The 23,111-nt window shown below is 30.4% G+C and overlaps 1 protein-coding gene across 1 annotated transcript in view; it reads left to right on the forward strand.

The window, feature by feature from the left end:
* The window catches only part of Mps1 (dual specificity protein kinase monopolar spindle 1), a 37,604-nt gene that overhangs the window by 10,353 nt on the left and 4,140 nt on the right, over positions 1-23,111 (forward strand). The window contains exons 4-8 of the mRNA XM_075371417.1: positions 5,094-5,242; positions 12,412-12,578; positions 16,048-16,241; positions 18,055-18,438; positions 21,551-21,646. Coding sequence (XP_075227532.1) covers positions 5,094-5,242; positions 12,412-12,578; positions 16,048-16,241; positions 18,055-18,438; positions 21,551-21,646 — 990 coding nt within the window. The remainder of the gene's footprint in view (positions 1-5,093; positions 5,243-12,411; positions 12,579-16,047; positions 16,242-18,054; positions 18,439-21,550; positions 21,647-23,111) is intronic.

Below are 23,111 nucleotides of genomic sequence, written 5' to 3' on the forward strand. Positions count from 1 at the left end.
TTTTTAATTTTTATAGAAAATTGTTACTAACAAATGTTTAACAGGTAACATCTTTGTTTAGTAGAGACTGTTAAATGGTAGACAATTAAGTGAAAATTTGATGACCTCATTCTTATGAGTGATTGTTGTAATGACTGAAAGATGTGAAACAGTTAGTAATAGTTAAAATTATATTTTAAAAATTAGATAAAATATTATGTAATATGTATGAATATAAATATGTGAAAAAAAATTATTTATATTTTTGTATACTAGCATTAGTAAATTTCATTGTTATTCAGTATTAACTCTTTAAACAAATTTCAAAAAAATCCTTTCTTAGTGTGCACTTAAACTGTAAAAAGAATGTGTATAAATTCACATCAGTTTATTTTCAGTAGTTTTTGCTGAGCATTGATTATAAATTACTCTCGACATATTATTGTACTGAAATTAATCCTTTTAAGATTCATATTATTCCTCTTGTTAAATTATATTTTATTCTAATCTATTCCGTTAAGTGGCGGCATTTGCATTTTGTTGGGAATAATATAAATGCACCATGGTATGAGCTGGAATGACACCATTGTAGCATACAATGTCTTAATTGTTTAGGCTCACAATGGTCATTTCTGGAACAAACTTAATGCTTTTTACCTCGAGTGTATAATTTCATTTCACGCTTATTAGCCCATAAGTGTAGACTGAGAACACCTTTCTTTTGCAAGAATTGAATAGCTGTTTCGTTGTGAATGTGAGCAGTCAATTGCAATAAATTCATTTTAGCAAATAAAAATTAGGTTTTTATAAAAATAAAAACAACAGTGAATGAAGGCTTCAACTTGCATGAATGATTTCTGAGGAATGGAATAGTGTATACTCGATTCACTTTAAGAGCTATCATCTTGTAAACAAACCACGTGACATTGTCTCAAAAGCATGCATATAAATTTATGTGTTTTGATGTTTTATGTTTGATATTTTCATTTGGCTTAGACTGAATCGAGTTATTTACAGATTAATTACATGACCCCTAATCATTGTTGATGATAAAGTGTTACATAAATACTGGTGAGGACTAACAAATTTAGTCATGTATACATATTGCATTAATGCAATTACACATGTTGCAGTAAAATCTCATTACTACAAAGCAACAGCTAGGGTAGTTATTATGCTGAATATTGTATAAATAAATAAATTAGATTAAATATATTTTTTATAATAGTGATGATACCTTTAATAAATTTTGGATCTTCTTAGTTACTTTTAATTTATTTTTCATTTTTATGGTATGGTCTATAGGTAATTTAGGATATATATAGTAGTATATATTATAGCTAACCATTCTAGTGTCTTTATTTACATTTAAGATGTTTAATTCATAATTATTTTTATATTAAATGTATTAGTTAAATTAATTTTATTCCGAACAATTTTATTTATTATTTTAGATATAATATAACAGGGGACAGATTTAAAATTGATTAAAGATTGCATTAGGAAGTTTAATTTATAAATTTGTAGCAGTCCACTTAATTTAGGGGCAATCAGTTCAAAAGGATATAATCTAGAATGATATTTTAAATTATTATTATTATAATTAGAAATTGATCTGAATCTTTATATTAAACTTTTTGTTCACTGTTAGAAATTTGTTGTTTGGGTCATTATTTACCTCCAACTTATTACAAACAATGTATGTATAATGTACACAATATTTATTAAAAAAAAAAAAAACCTTTCAAACAGTAACAAAATAACTACCATACAAGCAATCCATTATAAGGCATAAAAGAGTGAAAAAATATACATGAAGTATTTACACTAATAATATCATTGAAAACATTAATAAAACTTAAAATAAAGAAATATTTAAACCAGTATACAAACCTATAATAACCTGATAATAAAATGTTTAAAAAACAACATAATAATAAAATACACAATCTGTGTGGAATTTGTAGAATTAAATGTGATGATTGTGATTGTATTTATATAGGTGACACAAATACATCCTTTAAAACTAGATTTCTTGAAATTATAGAAATGACACAAATAATAAATTAGGTTTTATCTAATATGGCAGACATCTTAATAAACAATAAACATTCTATCTCTGACATGAAAACACTAATTTAGAAATGTTAGAATTAATAAAGATGACATAAAATTAAATATATTATAAAAATATTACATACTCATAAATACAAATAGAATTCGCTAAACCATCAGTATTTGAGGGAGACGGCCTTATAAAAACTCCAACAGGTAGCAGTACTCATGTAAATTAATATGCAATTTTAATATGTTTATTTTTCAATTTTTTATACAATAACAGAATTATTTCAATCATGATATATTTTATTGATTGAAAGTATTTTCACTACTTTCAGTTGTTTGCTACTATTTTAACCTCAACTTAATTACTCACACCTTCAGTTACAGGTTTTATAAATTTCACTATTTGTTTCTAGGTACACTTTTTACCTTCTACAGATTTCTCTATTGCCAATTAACCAAATATGAATTTTTATTATAAGGTTGATGAGCCTAATTTGGTTTTCTACAGCAGTGTTTCTCAACTTGGGGGTTGCGATGATATGAAAGGGGGGTTGTGAAATTAGCCTACAACTTTACGTGTAAACAACAATGTGATCGTTTTATGAGAGAAAGATGCATTTATTATAAACATTTTACTTACTATAAGTACTAACAAGTATACTATAAGTATACTTGTAAAGAAAATAAATTAATGAGATTGTTGCATATGTTTTTCGTTTAAAAGTTACTCCATACATGAATCTATGTTAAACACACAAAAGCAAGTGATAATAGATGATTCCTATATTTAACTTTTAGTGCAGTCATAGATGAAAAACCCTTTCACAGAGGTAAAATGTGGCGAAAGGGATTAATATTTTTAATGTTTCTGTGATTAAATTTCCTTATTCACTTCGACGAGTAAGCCAGAATGTATCTGAATTTTCAGATGTGAATTCTGGTTGTAACATTCAACAGACTTTTTGATGAGCTGGTCGTGAATCTCAACTGGTAACTTAGCAGCTGCAACAATGTTTTCACTAAATAGATTCATTACCCATCTTTCTAGAAATCATTTTTATCTTCCAGGAAACACTCACCAACTGAATTTGTAGCTCACACAATTGCGTCTCCATGCTATCCAAACTGTGGTGAATAATAGTGTCTTCATCTAAATTTCTCTCAATATAATCAGAAGTGAGTGGAAACATATCAAAATTTCTGTTTTGCTTCTTAACGAAAGCATGAACTTTGTCATTAATACATTTTTTAAATTATATCCTTATAAATTCACATTCAAGTCGTTTCAATGCAAAAATACATCAGCTAAGTAAGTAAAAAGCAACATATATTCATAATTCTGTAAAAACATTGAGAATGGCGTTTGTTTATCCTGGAAAACTATTATTAATTAATTGTGCAATTTCAGTTACTGGATTAACACTTTCCCTGGTGATAAACATTGGACTTCTGTGTAGAAAAGAAGTCCAATGTTTAAGTGTCAGTCAGTTGTTTTTGCCCATTTTATTGCTTATTTTAGCAAACAGCATATTCTATAATGATGATGTTTAATAAAATTAACCATTTTTACAGCTTTACAAAGAATTTGTTTGAGATTTCCTGGCATATTTTTTGTGCAAGAATGTAGCGTGTCTGTGAAGAAAGCAGTTTGTCCATTTCTGCCCTTGGTATAAGACAATCTTGTAATTTTTTCAGAAATTCACTGTTCTTTCCTGTTCTCACCTTTGCACCATCATTACATAGCTGCAGTACATTTTGTCCCATCTATGTTATAGTTTTTAGTAACTTCATAAGAAACGTCAAAAAGACTGTCCTGTTGCATGACCAACTATTGATTTGCAAAACAACATGTTTTCTTTGATTGATCTGTCCCTGTCAGATTGATATCTCACAAAACATAAGAACTGAGATTGTTTGCCACTTCTGTTGATTCATCAAATTAAATATTAACTTGAATTATCTGATCACGAATGTCAGCAGCCATGTAATCAATTTGCCTTGATCCTGTGCTATTAGGAAGGGAAAGCGGCTTTTTTTTTTTCAGTTTTTTAGCTTCTTCCATGCTTATCTACCATACCAATTTCAGTGGGCAATACAAAGTTTTCTGCAATTGTATGGGATTTGGAAATTTTAACTATTCTTAATGCTACAAAATAAGATGCACTTTTGTCAGTATGGCTTGATTTACAAAAAAAAACTTTTTGATTTCTCAAAGTATGTAATCTTTCAAAAGGTTTCAAGGGTTTGCTTTTATGATCTGGATGTTTAGTTTCCAAGTATCAGATTAATATTGTATATTTTTTTTTTTGGGGGGGGGGGTCGTGAAGCTAAAAAGCTTAAGAATTATTGGTCTGCAGGCTTCTGTCACAAATTTCATTTTGAATTTGATCAAACCATCCAGTTTCCAACATCATCCATTTTCATGCATCCTTTATAATTTTACTACCTAAATAAATAAAATTCTGGATCTTTAGTATATCCTGATCTGCTACCTCAGAATTTGTCATTATCCAACTTTCAGTTGCATTTCATTATCTTTCTTTTACTTATTTTCAAATAGTCTCTCTTCTGTTGATAAAGCCACACCTTTAAAAATATCTTTTAATACATTTTTAGGTTGGCCAAGAGACCTGTGTCATTAGATAATCTTTTTTTCTCCTTGTATGTTTACGTCATATAATTTTTTTTTTCATCTGACTTCACAACAGCTGAAAGTCTGATTGAAAATAACTCTAAATAAATAGAGTTACACCCTATTTTTAACATGTTATATTTTTGCTGTACTTTGCATGAAATTGCTTTTATTTATGTATTTAAAGTAAAAATGTAAAAAATCAGTCCCAAATTACAAATTTTTCTGATGTGATTACTTTAAAAGGTATCCACAGTATTTCTCATTATAATTAAAAAAGTATATTGTGAAGGAGAAATTTTTTTTTTAATTTTCTGTCCCTTTTCTCATTATCCCTAGGGATCACCGTAAGATATAATTCATATCATTCATAGATAATATTTGAAGTTGTCTTAATTATATATTATTATTGTTGTAGGTTTTAGAATCTCACTCATCAAAATTGATGGCTGTTAAATGTGTAAATTTGAAATCTGTTGAAACAACAATTGCTAATGGCTATTTAAATGAAGTTGAACTGCTACTAAAATTACAAGGATGTGATAGTGTTATTCATATGTACGATCAGTAAGTATTTTTAAAAACACTTTTCACTTAAATAATTTAAAAAAAATTAATTAACTGCTATTTTAGTACTTGTTTTAAATTAGCATTATTTTATTGAACTCTTAGGAACAACATTTAATTATAGGGGACTGAATATTTGAAATGGACTTAGTAGAAAAAAAAATTTTGATCGTAAACAGACATCTAATTGACGCAACATTTTCTCCACATATTTGGTTGTTGTCAAGGTGAAACATTCATTATTTACAGTCCTCATTGCTTCAAAAGAGATTGACAATTGTTTTTAATCAAAATGTAAAATAATTGAGAGTTTGCTTTAAATTACATCATTTTCTGGTTGTTGAGTCTGTTATATTCCCTTAAAATCTTAGAAAAGCTTGAATTTTATATTTTTTGCTAGGAAACCTTTCGAAGAAGCATGAATTTTGTTATTTTGATTATTTTTATCTGTAGTTTATTTTAATAAAGCTAAGAATTATAAGGAATATTTAATAACAGAAAAGTGTAAAATAATGCTGTAGCAGACAACACAGTGTAAAAGATTGGCAACAGAAATCTTAAACAAACATTTTGAAATACTTAATTTAAAAACAGTTCACCAAGCAGATTAGGCAAGAAGAAAATACTGTATCTTAAATTCGATAGTAAAACTGGATTCATATTAAAGATTCTATGAGGGGGTTATAAAACACATAACAGATTTATATCAGGAATTGTAAATGGAAAAAAAAGCACCCAGAAGTCTTTTCATTACTATTGTTTTGTTCCTTCAACTTGAATGCCTATTTCTCAAACGAAGTTGAAAATAATTCCAAATCTTCCGAAAGCTTATTTCTATATATTTAATAAAAAGTGAATTTTGTTTGAATTTTTTTTATACACTAGTAATATGGGTGCACTAGTTTAAAAATCACTCATTTTTAGTTATGTTTTCCCTGCAAAAGATTAGTTTATGATTTAAAAAAATAGTATTTTTTTAAATTTATATTTTGTCATTAGCGCCATTTTTTAAATTAATTATCTGTTTGGAAAATCATAAAGCAATCATTAAATTGAACGATCTGAATATTTTCTCTTTGAAAATATTATTTCTTATAGTGAATATTATTCAGCCAAGTCTGTGTTTTATGTAAGGATTAGATCCTGTTGCCTTTGTTACAATTCCTTTCTATAATTGTTTGTGACGTCTGTTCAGAAAATAACCAAACTTTATTTTTTTAAACTTTATTATTAATTTTACAGATCATTGGTCCTTGTCCCCCCCCCCCCTATTCACACACTTTTCCCAGTTGTGTTTCCACTTCGCGAAGAAATTCTGGTTATCTTCATTTGAATTGGCCTTTAAGGTCCTTGAAAAATTTGCTTTAATGTCACAATAGTCTCAAAATCAGTGTCCTTTCATCACTGATTTTAATTTCGGAAATAAGAAAAAATCACAAGGAGCAGGGTCAGATGTCAGTCATCTGACTTTTGGCACAAAACTGACGAATTAATAAATCTGAGTGTGTGGGCACATTGTCATAGTGAAGAAACCATGAGTTGTCTCACCACAACTATGGTCTCTTTTTGTGGATTTTTTCACGTAACCGTTGTAAAACACCTAGATAGTATATACACCTTGATATGGTACACTGTGAGGCAAGAATTCAAAATGCACAATTCAGTTAAAATTGAAACAAAAGACATACCATCATATTAATATTGGATCGAGACTGAAGGGCTTTCTTGAAGTGTGGAGATCTTTTACCAATTATTGTGATGATTGAACTTTTGTCTCAATGTTGTAGCTGTAAACCAGCTTTTGTCTCTCGTTATTATATTATGCGTGAATTTTTTATTGTCCTTGACTTGTTCAAGAAGTTTCCGAGAAATGTCCATTTGAAGTTCTTTCTGCTGTTCAGTTATCAAACGACAAACAAACTTTGCTGCAACTAAATGCATGCTCAATTTTTCAGTCAAAATGCCATGGCATGATCCAGTTGAGATGCTAACCTCTTCTGCAAGTTCTCTTGACAGTCAATCGGTGATTTGCATGCACAAGATTGTTGAATTTCTGTAAAATCATTGATTTTTTTAATGTGGGTGTTGATATCGAAGGCCTTCCTGGTCGAGAGTCATCATCAGTTGACTGACAACCACTTTTAAATTGTGAGAACCGTTCATAGCATTGTGTATGACCCAAATCATCATCATCTCTGTAAGCTTGTTTCAAAAGTTGAAACGTTTCTGTGAAAGTTTTCCCCAGTTTCATGCAATTTTTTATGTTGTACCATTACTCCCAAAAATTGCTACTAACACTTAAAACACGTTGCACCGAAATAACAATAACACAAAAACCAAATGAGATATCAAAAGTCCAAGAACATGTGGTTACAGTGGAGTTTATGTGGAACTCAATGCTGCCAATCACACGTCACTAAATATCTTTGTTGGCGCGTAATTAAAAATGTTCAGTTATTTTCTGAACAGACCTCATATAGAGTTATTGTTATAAAAAATAAGTTATTAACATCCCACTCAAAAACAGATTTACTATGAGTTTCTGTTGTGATCTCTATTATATTGAGATAAGTGTAAATCTTGAATAATGAACATACTCCAGTAGGGTAGGGTCTGGTTGAGATGTTTATAGTTCAGTTGGATACTTCTGCATGCCACACAATTCAAAGAATAGACAAAATTATTTCCTTAGGAAGCCTGTAGCTGTTCTTTGGAGATTCTTCAATATCCGGAAGAAAGTTATTTGTTGTGTTCAAGGTGGTTGAAAGAAAATTATTGATAAGTAGTATGCTGATATGATCTCATTCGAATAAGATGTCTTATTCTCTTAAGGAATTGCAAACAGGTGCTCAAAGCCTGCAGAGAACTTTTACAGGGTTGTTTTTCTTGTTTGAAGTGATCTGATAGGGGAGAATGTCTCTGGCTACCGATCTTTACTGTGGCAGTATAAAAAGCACAACCTGGGATTGAAATGCTCATTGGGTAAAGCAAGATTTCCTATTATATTATAGCACAATGATAACGAAAGTGCATTTAAATATTCAATATCTGGCAACAAAGAAATCAGCTAATAATGACTTATATGTATATATCAGCATTCTCCAAGATAATGCTTAAGTATGCTAAATGTCAGTTTCTTCAGTATTCCTATTGAGAAACTATTATTGTACAATTGTGATCAGTATTTGAAATCTGTATATTTTCTATGCCGTCTTACTTTATTGTTAATTCTTTTTCATTCTTGAGATTTCTACCACTTAATTGTCATCTTCAACTAAATAATCATAAGAAAACTGTTCTTAAAATAATTGTTTTCATTGCAGAGTGAGCACAAACATAAATTTTCATTACACTTATGAATTAATCTGGATGGTTCCATCAGTTGTTCATCTGTGGTCAAACTTTATACATTTAGTTTAAATTACCATTGTGAATTGAGCTATGTTCACTGCTGAATTTTATGCATTATTATTCATGGTTCTTTATCACATCATTCCATGAATTTTATCTTGTCTGTTTGCTGAGATTATGTTTGTGTTCTAAACACTCTTACACACTCGCTGCACGTCCAGTAATTGTGGACATTTTGTGTATATCTCAGTTACTGGAATACACCTATCAATTTCTATTGGGTTTCTAGCCACAGGTTTCTAGTAATGAGAAAGTTGAAATAGCCACTTGTTATTTCTCCCTTAAGCAGGTTCTGCAACTAGATATTTTCAAATTTCTGTGAGTAGCCTCAAAATGCCGAAGTAAAGTTGATAACAAATATTGAGTGCTGTATAATTACTATCGTCTTTTGTAGAAATCAAAGTTGTGCTGAAATATTTTTTTAGGAATGACACGCACAGTGCTGTCTATTGTTGTTGAACATTTTGCAAGCATTTATGCAATACCAATTTATGAGTTTAAACTACATTTTACAACACTGGTTTTCACCAATTCATTTTAATAGCTCCACGTTACTAGATTTGCTTTTCCAAATTTTGATATTTCTATTATTGTCTAATGTAAATTAGACTTGATTGTTTGTGGATACAAACAATCAATTGTTACATTATGTAGTTACATGAAGTTTGTATTCAAGTAAATTCATACTCGTATTTGTTTAATTATTAAATTTATTTAAATTATTTTATTTTTTTTAATTTACAGTTGTGTGGTCCCAACTTACTACTAGTGTTTTATTTGTCAGTGTGCCACTACATGTAAAAAAAGTACCCAATTAAAATTACGTAAAAGATAATTAATCTTGAGTATAGTATGATAATTAATCTTATTTTTGTGGCTTTAATTTGGAATTTTTACATCATTTATTCATCTGTGGTCAAACTTTATACATTTGGTTTAAATTACCATGTGTGTTGAGCTATGTTCACTGCTGAATTTTACGCATTATTCATGGCTCTTTATCACATCATTGAAGTGAATTTTATCTTGTCTGTATGCTGTGATTCAGTTTGTGTTCTCAACCCAGTAAGTTTTGTAGTTGACATCCAGTAACACTAGTTTTTCATACAGGTTCTTGTTGTTAACCAATTATACACAGAGTGTATCATGATGTTCTCCAGTGCATTCATAACCTATTCTACTAATGAAAATAATGAAAAAAGTTCATATAAACATATGTTCTAAAATGATTCGTTTGCAAGTTACAGCTATTGAAAGATTTTGCTCAACCGCAATTCAGCTACCCCGGTGAAATGAGGTCGTACAGAAATTTTTAGAATGTCATTTAAGGGGCAAAATTAATGATTTCTTACAGTTTTAGACCTGAAAAATTGAATAAAGTTGGTCCCAGAACCATACCTGTAGCAATTTTTTTTTTAGACATTTTGGGTGTAAACCAATACTGGGGTAAAAAACGAGTTTGTTTGATGTACTTTATTAAATGGGTAATAAATACATAAAACTTATAGAGAATTTAATTCTGAACAAAATGTTATAAGATAAAGCAAAGAAAAACTAGATAAATTTGAATTTTATTTAGAAACAGTACATTATTACATTTTTCAGAAAAGTACTTATTTAATGTAAACAAAAATTAAATTCTTTTTTGGTGATGTGAAAAATTTGTAAAAATAAAATTTACTGTTAAAAATCGCAATTGTAAAATAAAAACAAATAAATAAAAATTAATGGGATAATAATTTTTTTATTGTTGACAGAAATATAATAAATTATTTGAAAAAGTATTATTTCAAAGTTTTCAGTAAAATAACAGCTGATCATTAATTCACAATACTGTATTAGTGTTTAAATCATTCTATAAGGTACATTAAGTATATTGGGTACTGTGAACTGTGCTATTGTCAGTGAAGGTTTTTTCTGAAGTTTAGTGAAAAAGTATTATTTCAAAGTTTGCAGTAAAATAACAACAGCTGATCATTAATTCACAATACTGTATTAGTGTTTAAATCATTCTATAAGGTACATTAAGTATATTGGGTACTGTGAACTGTGCTATTGTCAGTGAAGGTTTTTTCTGAAGTTTAGTTTGAACGTGATTGGTTCGTCATTGAAGTAATGCCATACTTATGTATAACAGAAGAATATGCTGATATGGTATTCATTTTGGGTGTGTACAATGGTAATGCTGCAGCTGCAGCGATAGAATATGAAGTATGTTTTCCAAATCGCATGATTCCAGACCCAAAACAATAAGCATGATTTTTCACAATTTTTGGAAAGTAGGTTCACTATTTTTTCACCAGCTACAAACAATCTGTCCAATACTACGCTGCTATCAATGAAATAATTATCAATACAGTTCAGTGCAGTCCGGGCGTCAGTACATAATGTCTTTCTAAGCGGATCAGAGTTTCGCATTCTATGGTTTAGAGGACACTTAAACAAAACAAGTTTTATCCTTATCATTAACAGCCAATTCAACATCTACACCCAGGAGATGGTCCACTTTGCTTGGAGTTCTACAACTGATGGAATACAAATCGACAACTCTGCAAGTATGTTTTGTTTAGTGACAAGGCAAATTTCACTAGAGATTGTGTCAATAATTTGCGCAGTGAGCGTACATGGGAGAAGTAAATTCTCATGAAATGGTGAAAGGTAATTTTCAACATTAATGTATGGTGTGATCTTTTTCACAATCACCTGTTTGGACCATTCATATTAGCCGCTTAAATGCTTATGTCTACTTACACTTTCTTCAAGAATTGCTGCAGCTGCTTGAAGATGTTCCTCTAGTGTTGAGACGCAAAGTATACTTCCAGCATGATGGCACGCCTCCCCATTTCTCTTGTGTCAGTTTCACTCAGTTAAATCATCATTTCCCTGAGAAATGGATTGGTTCTGGAGGTCTATATTCCTGACCATCAAGATCACTTGCTAAACACCTTTAGATTTTTGCATCTAAGGATGGATAAAAAATATATACAAAACAAAAATTTATTCTTGTGAAGAATTAATTGTCTGCATTATGGATGTGACTCAGCAAGTTAAGGACATTCCTGAAGAACTAAAACAGCAACAAAAGCGTGCCACAAAATGTGTTGAAAATGATGGGCTCATTTTTTAACGTGTATTATAAACTGGTATGTATATTGCACCTTGGTCTAATGTACTGTTACTAAATAAAATTCAAAATTTTCTATCTTTTCTTTGTTTCATTCAACTTATTTTAAACAATTTTGTTCAAAATTAAATTCTCTAAAAGTTTTGTTTAAATGTTTTATATGTTTATTACCCATTTAACAATATTGTACATGAAACAAAAAAAACAAAAACAGGATTTTTAATTCTAACTTATTGGTTTTAACCACAGATTTCTCAAATACTACGGCAGGTACGGTTGTGGTATCTATTTTATTTGACTTTTCAGATCAAAAACCATAAAAAATTACTAATTCTGCTCCCGAATTAATGTCCAAAAAATTTCAGTACTATCTCATTTCACTGAGGTTGCTGAAATCAGAGTCGTAACTTTCAACCAAAGCATTTTAGGACAAATATTTTTATGAATTTTTTTCATTATTTTCACGAGTAGAATAGGTTATGAATATCTCAGTGAACTTTGTGATACATTCTGTATGTACAGTCCTGTATATTTTTAATTATATTATTACAGTATTTGTTATATTTAATTGGTATTTCTAAATACTCATCTTTTTCTCATTATTCAAATATATGTTGTTTTTTTATTTTTTCAGTGAATATATTGAAGATGAGAAATTGTTGTATGTAGTTATGGAAAAGGGTGATACAGATTTATCAAAATTATTACGTGATATTCAAAGAAAAAAGAAGATTTCCATGTCAATGATCATATATTATTGGACAGAGATGTTGAATGCTGTTAAAGAAATACATCATAGAGGTTTTTTAAAAATCTTAATTATTTTAATTGTAACTCATAAAACATGTTGTCAAAAAGCTCTTTAAAATAAAAAGATGTGAAACAAAATATAGTTACAGCCACAGCCAACACAAGAGACTGTTATACACTGGATGCTATTTATATTTGGCTGGCTGGGTAACTGTGTATGTTGGGTTTTTATTTTACAATAACTTTAATGATCTAAGATTATTTTAAAAATAGATTGCTTATTAGTAATAAATAAAAACCCCCATTTATTACTAACCTGACAAACCTGAGGTTTGATTACTTCAGGTATAATCAAACCTGAGGTAATTCTTACCATAGGGGTTTGATTATATAAGCATGAAAGAACGAGGTTACTAAATCTTACATGCATGGATGAGATGTCTTAAGTATTCTTATATGAGATCCCTGATGGACATTTGTAGAATAGCCACCTTTTGTAGGTACTAACTAAATCAGAATAAAACAACTTTTAAACAATTTTATAAGAATTTCTAGGTCTAAATAAATATGTAAAATGTCAGAGAATTTTTTGAAAATCTTTCTTTGCTCTATTTGTTTAAATTACTAAAAAGTGGATAATGTATTCTGTTTCTCCTAGTACTGTTTCTCCTAGTAATGTATATCCTTGTGTAAAATGCTGAAAAAATAAAAAAAATAGATTTATTGTATACATGTCTTTACATTGAAATCCAAATAAAAGATTTAGGTGCATCTTTCTTAAAAATGTATATTGTGGTGTGTATGTGTGTGTGTGTGTGTGTGTGTAGGTTGTAATTATATTTATTTATGTATATATAATTGTCAGCATACATTTTGTGAATGCTCATCACATTATTTCAGCCCAGTAATATCTAATTATGTTACAGTATATTTTTGTGTGATACTTATTAGTTAGAGAAATTAAGTCTGCTGTATTAAGAATCTCTGTAACAGGACGTTTGTGTCTGCTTTTCATCTGGAAATTTTGAATCCCAGTCAGGCTTGACATTTTTCATTTCTTCAAAAAATGTTTCTGATCATCAAAGAAAATAGGATAGAGTAGCTTTAATTGGTAACTTTTAATGAGCCTTTATTAAGTGAATAAAATAAAAAATAAAATATTACTTTTTTATATTAAAAGTGTTTTCTTCCACTTTTTTTATACTAAGTAAAAAAGTTGTGTATTAAATAAAATTTAACTGATTTTATTTAGTATTGAATTGTTCCTATTGTAATAATTTACTTCCAAAATGAATAGAAAAAGTTATTTTATATAAATATTTCCATTTAAAACTAATTCAGAAACAAAATTATCTATGTAATTTTTACTATAATCTGTTGGAAATCTTAAATTAACTCAAACTTTTTTAAGAGAAAGTAGGATGTTTCTTTTTTCTTCATTTTTTAATGTCATTGTTGATCTAAATGTTATATAAAGAACTATGGAAGGTGTGTTCTATTTATATTGGAGACTAGTAGTTAGGGTATGTTCCTTCTGGCTTAACCTTGATCTTTGATCCCCAATTAAATTCTCGTGACGGTCACAACTAACCTAACTTTTTTTTTTGTTATCGATGTTGCAGAGACACTCCCCACACAAATGGGGGACTGTCAGACTTGCACGGGTTCTGCTAGATTTACCTTTGTGTGCTCGCACCGTACTGACTAAAACTCCTAGTTCACAGTTCTTCCTCCCCGGAGTTGGATCAGCAATTAAGCATGACACAACTCCGAAGGTGCCTTTGGGCTCGGGAGGTCAAGAGTCCTCATGCCTCATCATCATCGGGACAACGTCGAGCCTCGGTCGGGATGCCACCAATGTAAATGTCTCGGCAGACATTTTCATCAGTAAAATATAAATAAAATTTTGCCTTCATGTAGGTCTCAAACAGACATCTTTCATCCTACCTAGCGTGATTCCCTCTAACTAACTAACCGAGACCGTGGACCCCGCGCCGAGTCCAAATTTGACAACACCATTCGTGACTGTGATTGCCTCAGAAAGTGAATTAGTTGTAAGTTAAATCAGTGCTACACTGATTTAGATCACCTAACAAGGGGAATGTAACCTCATTCCAGTCCATGCAGGAGCCGGGGACAAACCCCACACTCCCACCTGATCCCATTATGGAGCTTGCACGGCATTATCAAGTATCCTAATAGCTTCTAGAGCTTTCTTAACAGCATGAGCGGAGTAAGTGTGGTGCCATACACCACCAGCATGTGTCCCAACCGCTCACTTGTCTTATATAACTAAAATGGGTAGGTGCATTTTGTGAATTACTAGCAATATATATGACTTCAATAAATAAATTTATATCGTCAAGACAGCAATTCGCGCTGCTACGCCTAGGATGCTGAATGTTAGCAAGTATCTGCCCATCATTTTAAAGCGCTTGGAGCTTTAAACTGGTGGCTAGCTGTAATTCTCGGGTAGCTTCTCACAGCAGCGAGGTAGGAGATTTTACCTAGATAAACTACTGATGCCAGTTGTACAAAGCAGCGGCATCAAGGAACACCCACATGGTCCGACAGTGCGGCTCTCGCCACTTGTGAGTGGCCAATTTTCCCCTTGACCTCTAAGTTTCAGGTAGCCTGAGTTCTAGCCCTCCCAAGAGCTGGGCAGTCGAACATCATGTGTTCGTTTGATTGGACCTCCCCACAGGTGCACAGCTCATCAGCTGCTAGGTGGAACTGAAACAAATATTGGTTTTAGTTCACATGGTTGGAGAACGCTTGAGCTCCTGTTGCCCTAAAAAATGAGCTAGAGGTGTACCATCCCCCCAAGTCCTGTATAAATCTATACAAGGACCTAACCTTAGTCATGGCGTTCTATTCTTGCTGCCATGCATCCATCATGAAGCTGTAAAGCCTTCTCCACAGGTGGGAGATGGGCAACTGTTTGAAATTTAGAACCGATCACCATTCTGCTCTGGTACTGGCCAGCTTGAAACCACATCCCATATGCCTTGGCCTCCCTACCTCTTTGCAACTTTTACATGGCTACCCAAACTTTCACCACTGAATCAACTGGGAGAGCCTTTCCCAATATGGTGGTAGCCTCATAGGAGATTTTAAAAACACCAGTGCATACAATTAAAGCTCTGCGCTTGGCACTCCTTAAATTTTGAGTAAGTGCTTGATTTCTGTCCAACTTATGCTCTCAAATGGACACAGCATAAGAGGTCATAGTTTTGAAGACACCCCAGTACACCATGTACAAATGATGGCCCAACAGTCTGTAATCTTTTGGAGCAATCCTCCTAAGCTTGTGCATCACAGAGATGGCGTTGCTGCTACTTGCCTAATGTGGTTGCTAAACAGTAACTTTTCATCAAACAGTACACCTAGGTACTTATGACAGTCTGTTATTTACAGTCCATTTACAGTCTGTTATTTATGTATGAAATAAAAAATGGTAATTATTCAAACAGAAATATTATTGTTTTATATATGTATTGTTTCTTAATGAACTTTTCAGGTATCATACATTCTGATCTAAAACCGGCTAATTTTTTGTTGGTATGTGGTAGATTAAAATTAATTGATTTTGGTATTGCATCATCATTGCAAGGTGATATGACTAGTGTTTTAAAGGATGTGACTACTGGTACTTGGAACTACATGAGCCCAGAAGCAATAAGAAATAATGGGAATTCTGGTCATGGACACAAGGTAATTTTATTTTATTTATGTGATCATTCATTATAAAATCTTGACTAAGAAAAAATAAGATTTGCATGGTCCATGAATAATTTCTGACCCTCCTAAAAAATATTTTTGTTTTTTTCTAATGTTTTTGAGAAAAATAATCGTTCTTCCAAATTTTTATAAAAAAAAAATAAATAGTATTAAATAATTTTGGCCTTAGAAATTATGCTTTGATGAAATTGTACTTTTTGTCTGTTTAATATGTTTAATCAGAGCAAATTTATTAAGCATTACTTCCACATACAAAAATACTTTGCATTACACAATCACATCTGCTACAAATTTGGAAAGTTAATGATTTAACTTCAAAAAATTATTTAATTATCAGTTGCTGATCTCCAAGGTTTACTGTTTTAGCATCATTGTGTGTTTCATCTAGAAAGTTCTGAGTTACATCTGTTAGGTTTGGCATTTTTCATATGCTAAAAAATTAATTTTTCATCTTCAAGAAAAAAAGCTAACAACACAGTTGTAGGACTTTCCCGTCATGTGGCTAAAACCATGGTCCGAGAAATTCGTACAACTGTCAGTTGTTTCTGATGCATGGCTTACACACACAACTTAATTTAAAATATTTATCATTTTATTTTAATTAATATTTTTCTGTTTATTTAATTCAGTGATTCTAACTAAAGCATGCATGCATTCTGTATTTAATTCGCACTGGTGTAGTGGTACATGCAGCAACAGTTGGCACTAACTAAACTAATGTAATTTCACAACATGCATAGAACAAATTTTGTTTGTACAGTTGGCAGACTGTTGTAGTCATGAGGCTTAATGCACCAAGTACCAAGTCGACCGGGTGATCGAGTTCAAAACTCAGCCAGATTGAGTTCCTTTTTTACACTTAAATATTATTGATTGTTTTAATTATATTGCTCACCTGTGACGTCGCAACATAGCAGTAATTTAGAGAATTTTTTTTGGGGTAGGGGGTGTGATTTTGCAAAAAGTTTTTTTTTGCAAATATTGTTATTTTAATTAACAAATATGCCCCAGACAGTATATGTGTTTGGGATAAGAGGTTGTGTGTGTATGTCTGTTACCATTTTCCTCAAAAACTACTGGACCGATTTCGCTGCAGTTTTTTTTGTTGCATTACATAGATATCACCTCAGAGCAGGTTCTTAGATTACTTTTATGCTTATAAGCCACTAGGGGATGCTGCAGCTGTTTCTTCAAAACGGCTTCATGGGATTTTAAAGTTTTTAATTTTATCACTTGTTGTCTCCTCAAATACCATCTGAGTATACTCATAATTCTCTTTACTTCCCTCTTAGTAATAAATGTTTTGCGAGTCCTTTTGAAAGAGGATTGATTTTATTAGCTTCTTCAGACATCGTAAAAGATTGTGTAATTTTGATTACTATTGTGACCAAATAAATAGTAAAGTCAAAATGGATAATTTTTGAAATTTAGAATGAACCTGCAAAAAGATAGTTTAAATAAAATTGAAAAATTTTGCTTATGCTTGAGTTGGAATTTTACTATGCTAATGCTAAAAAAAACAACAAAGGTAGTTTTAATTATGAATAAAACGACAACTGTGCTATTTCGAATTTTATTTTATTGTGATCTATTTTTCATAAACTTTTGTTTTGGTTTCATGTTTGAATGTTATTGCTCTCTAAGGCTCCTATCGCCTATTAACTCATCCAATAGCTTCACTTCTCTGTGTTTAAAAATAAATCTATGACTGTGTATAACTGTAAAAATATGATAAGCAATTTATTTTGAATATAAGAATTGTTTAATAAAATTCTATTTATTTCAGATCAATTACAAATCGGATGTCTGGTCTCTTGGTTGTATCTTGTATAATTTAGTTTATAAAAAAACACCATTTTCCCATATAACAAGTACATGGGGTAAGTTAACAGCAATTGTTGATGAATCGCATGTAATAAAATTTCCAGAAAAAACAGAAGGAGGTGAATTTATACCTGCTTTTATATTAAAAACGCTGAAAAACTGTTTGGTAAGAGATCCTAAACGGCGTCCTTCAGTAAAAGAATTATTAGAGAGCGAATGTTATGAACCATCACATAACTTGACCAAAGATAACATTGAAAATACATTATGTAGATCAGTAAAAGATAATGTTATAAAAAAATTAGTAAATATTTTATCACCTGAAGATTTAGAAAAAATTACTCATGTAAGTAAATAATTTAAGTTCTTTATTTTATTCTATTTTTTAAACATCTGTTATAAACATTATAATGCTCAGCCTATTTAACGTACTAAATGAAATTTGAATGAAACAGTGCTGCAGTTGCCATATTAAATATGCTTATTTCAAATCTCTTCTAGACTTCTAAATTGTAAAAATAATATGTACATGCTTGTCTTTCACTATAGCCTTTTTCTATGAACTTCATTTCATTACAAGATGAAAAAAAGTACTTTTGGTTATTTACAAATATAAATTTGTCATTATAATGTGAATGCGAATGTAAAGTTACTAAAACATTTTTGTGTGTACTTAAGAGTTAGATTTTAAGTTATAAAAACCTGACCGACCTAGCTTTTATAGCACTTATTAGAATGTCACCTTTAATGTTGTTTCTGTTACTGCTACTATTAGCCCTACTATTTTTTTACTACTTTTAGTCTATTGTCAGTTGTAAACTATTCATTGTTCAGTGCAGTATTCTTTCATTCTTTGCGGTAACTTATGTGCTTTAGAGATTCTTTCAAGAAACATGTTAAACTTTTGAATGCCAGTATCACAGCCACGAGTAATGTAACATGGCTTGGTTAAAAATTGGCAATGCAGTCATCTGCATCTGACAAACAGTCATCTGTTTCAAACAGAAAACAAAATAGGCAACCTCCATTAGGACTCAAGAGGCTATAGCCAATAAAGAATACCTGCTGATCAAAAATAAAGTACATTAGTTATCACAGTAAAGGGGTGTAAATAAATATCTTGCCGTAAAATTCTTTATGATTTAAATTTGAAATGACTGTGCAACAACTTATTTAACCGACAAACCAAAATGTTATAATTATTGCAACTTGTTTTCAACAACATTTTCAATGGACAGACAGCCTCGATGCTGTATTTCATGTCAGATGAGGCATGTTTTTCATAGTTTAACTGGAGATGTAATTCACACATTATCAGGGGTCGGTTGAGTGAAAATCCTCTCTGATTTTTTTAGTGTCTACTCCACAGTGAGAAAATCTGTGTACAGTGTATTATTTCTTCTATTTATATATTGGCTGATCTTTTTTGACTGCACTGTCAATATAGAAGTGTAGCATACAATTTTTTAAGAATTCTACCTTTAGTTAACAGATCTTGAAAAAGAGTACAGCTTCATCAAGCGATTCACAAGCATGTGTTTGTGTGACTTTTACAAAAGGGCGAATTGTCAGTAGAGGATGCTGGCCTTTTTGTTCCCCAGATATGGTTAGTTGCAATTCTTTCCTTTGCGCTGTTTGAAGGATAAAGTTTATGAATCAAATACCCAAACTATCAATGAACTGAAGGTGAAAATTCAGCAAGAAACTGACAGCATTGTCAACAACATTTTGCATCAGGTGATTATAAATTTGGTCACTAAATCGCATAAGTGCATTGCTGCATAGGATGCTCACTTCAAACATCTTTTTTTTAAATATTGTAAATATGTAAACTATTTCTAATGTAAATACAGAATTTAATTAAATTGACATATTCATTCCATTCATAAAATGTTACATGTCTCATTTGTGTTTATTCTCTAATGTCAAGCATAGTATTAAATAGCTCACTCTGTATGTGCATAACCACATAACCGTGCCAGGACACTGGTGTTATAATTTCTAATCCGCTGGATCTGTCATGAAGATCTAACAAATAGTCGCATGACAAATTCTGCATGATGTAACAATGTTCAGACAAGCTAAGCTTTTTGTAATATATTGCACACTTAATTGAAGCAACAGTGTTCTTTAAATAAACAAATGATCAAGATTTTAATTGAATAATTAAAAATAATTAAACAATAGTTTAATTGAAAATTCTTTCCTGAACAGCCATTTTACCAGCAAATTGTTAATTAAAATCGTGAAACTATGTAAAGTATAAAACTGTTATAATGTTGATAAAATATACAATTCAGTGAAAAAAATCCTGTCTTCAGTAAGAGTTGATGGCACTTTTTTTTAATGGCTGTAATATTGAACCGACCATCAGAAAAGATTTTTTTTTTATCCTTTGACAAAAGTAAAAAGTTATGAAATATACCTAAACATTAGATTTTTCATAAAATCTATAGATGAAACTATGGAACATTGAAATAACACTAGTGGGAAAACAATTTATCATAATTTCTACTGGTTATCATCAAATAAATTGTAATGAATAAGAATAATGCAAAAAATATCATGTTTTTTAGTGTTGTAAAATTCAATTTTTTTTATTGAGTAGATTATATGATATAACTATGTAATAGAAAAACTTTATCTTTTGTTATAAATATTATGACATTTATCAGATTTTAATAACTTTGTTGAAGTCATTTGTATGCTTTCTGGGCATATTTACTTGGAAAATAACTTTATTTGTATTTTTTACAAATGTACATTGTATAGTATAACTAATTTACTTTTCAATATTTTCTATTTATTCTGAGGGTAAATTTACTTCAGAGAATTAACTGTTACCACACCCTTAACACCAGTGATCAAAGAATACTTTGTATATATAAGTGAAGTGTGACTGCCAGTGTGGTAGTGGTAGCTATGTTTCTCTTACTTTTTCCACAAGTTTATTTGCATCTCCATTTTCCAACTGTTTGTGTTTAATATTCCTATAGTTCATGTATTTTTATATAGAAGTATGTTAGGAGTATTGATGTTGATTAGTACTTTCTAAATGATTAACTAAATATCACAATCCATTTGAAATTCAAATTAATCTAAAATTGTTTTAATTATATTTAAATGTACACCTTTTTTGTACTACACGACCTTGAACATGCTTTGCATATATTTTAATTTCAAAGATGATATTATAGGTGAAAAAATGCCACACTCATGTCCAGAATTGAACTCAAGATCAAATGATTTAGGAGCTAGCATGCTAACCACTACACCATTTGAACAATACATTAACAAAGACTGATTAGTCATCAGTCTCGCTGACCATAAATAGAGCAGCATAATTTCAGTTTCAAGTAATATATTTGCCTCACTTTTGCAATTGTATTGTTTTTATGACAATGTAAACCAAGATTTACTTGTTTTCAGAACCCAAAAAAAATTTTTATCTTTTTCAGATATTAGTTAGATTGGATGGTATAGACAGAATAATCAATGAGGTTGTTGAAGAAATAAAATTCATTTTGCCATCACATTGGGAAAAAATTGCTGGTGTAAGTTAATAAATTATAATTATTAAGATTTACAACACTAGTGCTGTTATTTAGTACATAAATGCTTAAATAGAATTTGAGACTCTTCCCAAATTTTTAACTTACTTTTGTATTTCTTTAATTTGTTAATTAAGGGACTGTTATTATTCATCTTGTTTATTTATTTTTAAATAATTTTTAAGTCACGTTAACTGCTTTGATTACTAGTCTCTACTAATAATGTATAATTCACTTATACTTTCTTTTTTCTGTTTAGCCTCTGGTAATTACCATTCAGATAATACTTCAAAGGATGATATGTATGAGTGTAAATGAAGTGTAGCCTTGTATAGTTTCAGTTCGACCATTCCTGAGATGTGTGGTTAATTGAAACACAACCACGAAAAAATACCAATATCCACGATCTAGTATTCAAATCTGTGTAAAAATAACTGATTTTACTAGGACTTGAACGCTGGAACTCTCGACTCCCAAATCAGATGATTTGGGAAGACACGTTCACCAATAGACATTCACTTATGCACTTATACTATTTTGTATTTTCATTACTTTTTTTATAAGAATATACTAATTTATTATTTTGCGACTTTTCTAAAAGATGAGATTACCTTTCATTAATTTATTTAGAACAGGAGGTGACTTAAACATGAGGAAATTTTAAAATAAGTAACAATTGGTGTCACTGCTGACTGAAATTTAGGCAGTGATATTTTTTTTTTAATTTAAATTATAATACCAGTTGAAAGTAAACAAGTTGGTGTGAACAGTCTAATATGTTTTGGAACGGCAGAATGAATGTACATGAAGAAGAACATTTGTAGTGATATTTATCTCAAAAAACTTGAAGGAATATTTTTATAATGGATAAAGAAAATTGATGTGGCTTTATACACAAGGAAATGCCCAAGTTACTGTGAAATGCCTTGGAAGTTTCTATGTGCTACCAAAAATCTGTTACAGCTAAGCTATCTGTTGCTAATTCTTTGTAGGAAAAGTGTAATATTACTTATGACATTATGAGTAATAGCCCACAGAGTTGGTCAAATTTTTTCAATTTTGGGGGTTCCCATACTCAAGGGTCAGCATTGGGTACAATTAACTTTTAAGAAAATAATCTCTAACTGTGGTAATAAATTTAAAACGACCTTTTTAGAATTGTTTAAAAAAATATAAATATACAGTCAATTCTAAATAAACAACGTTGTAATTTCTAGGAAGGGGTGAACATTATTGACTAATTTCTTATTTTCAAGAAACACTGAAGAGTAAGGGTTATAAAAATAATTAAGATTTTTACATTTTAGATGCAACGGGTAACTTACGAGATGCGTTTAAGAAACCCACTGGTTGGTCTAGTGGTAAACTTGTCATTGCAAAACAGCTGATTTTGAGTTGAAAATTTTAAGGTTCAAATCCTAGTAGAGTCAGTTACTTTTTTATGGATACTGGTATTCTTTGGTGAGAT

This window comes from Lycorma delicatula, chromosome 7 (genome assembly GCF_047948215.1).
Source record: "Lycorma delicatula isolate Av1 chromosome 7, ASM4794821v1, whole genome shotgun sequence".
NCBI classification, from domain to species: Eukaryota; Metazoa; Arthropoda; class Insecta; order Hemiptera; family Fulgoridae; genus Lycorma; species Lycorma delicatula.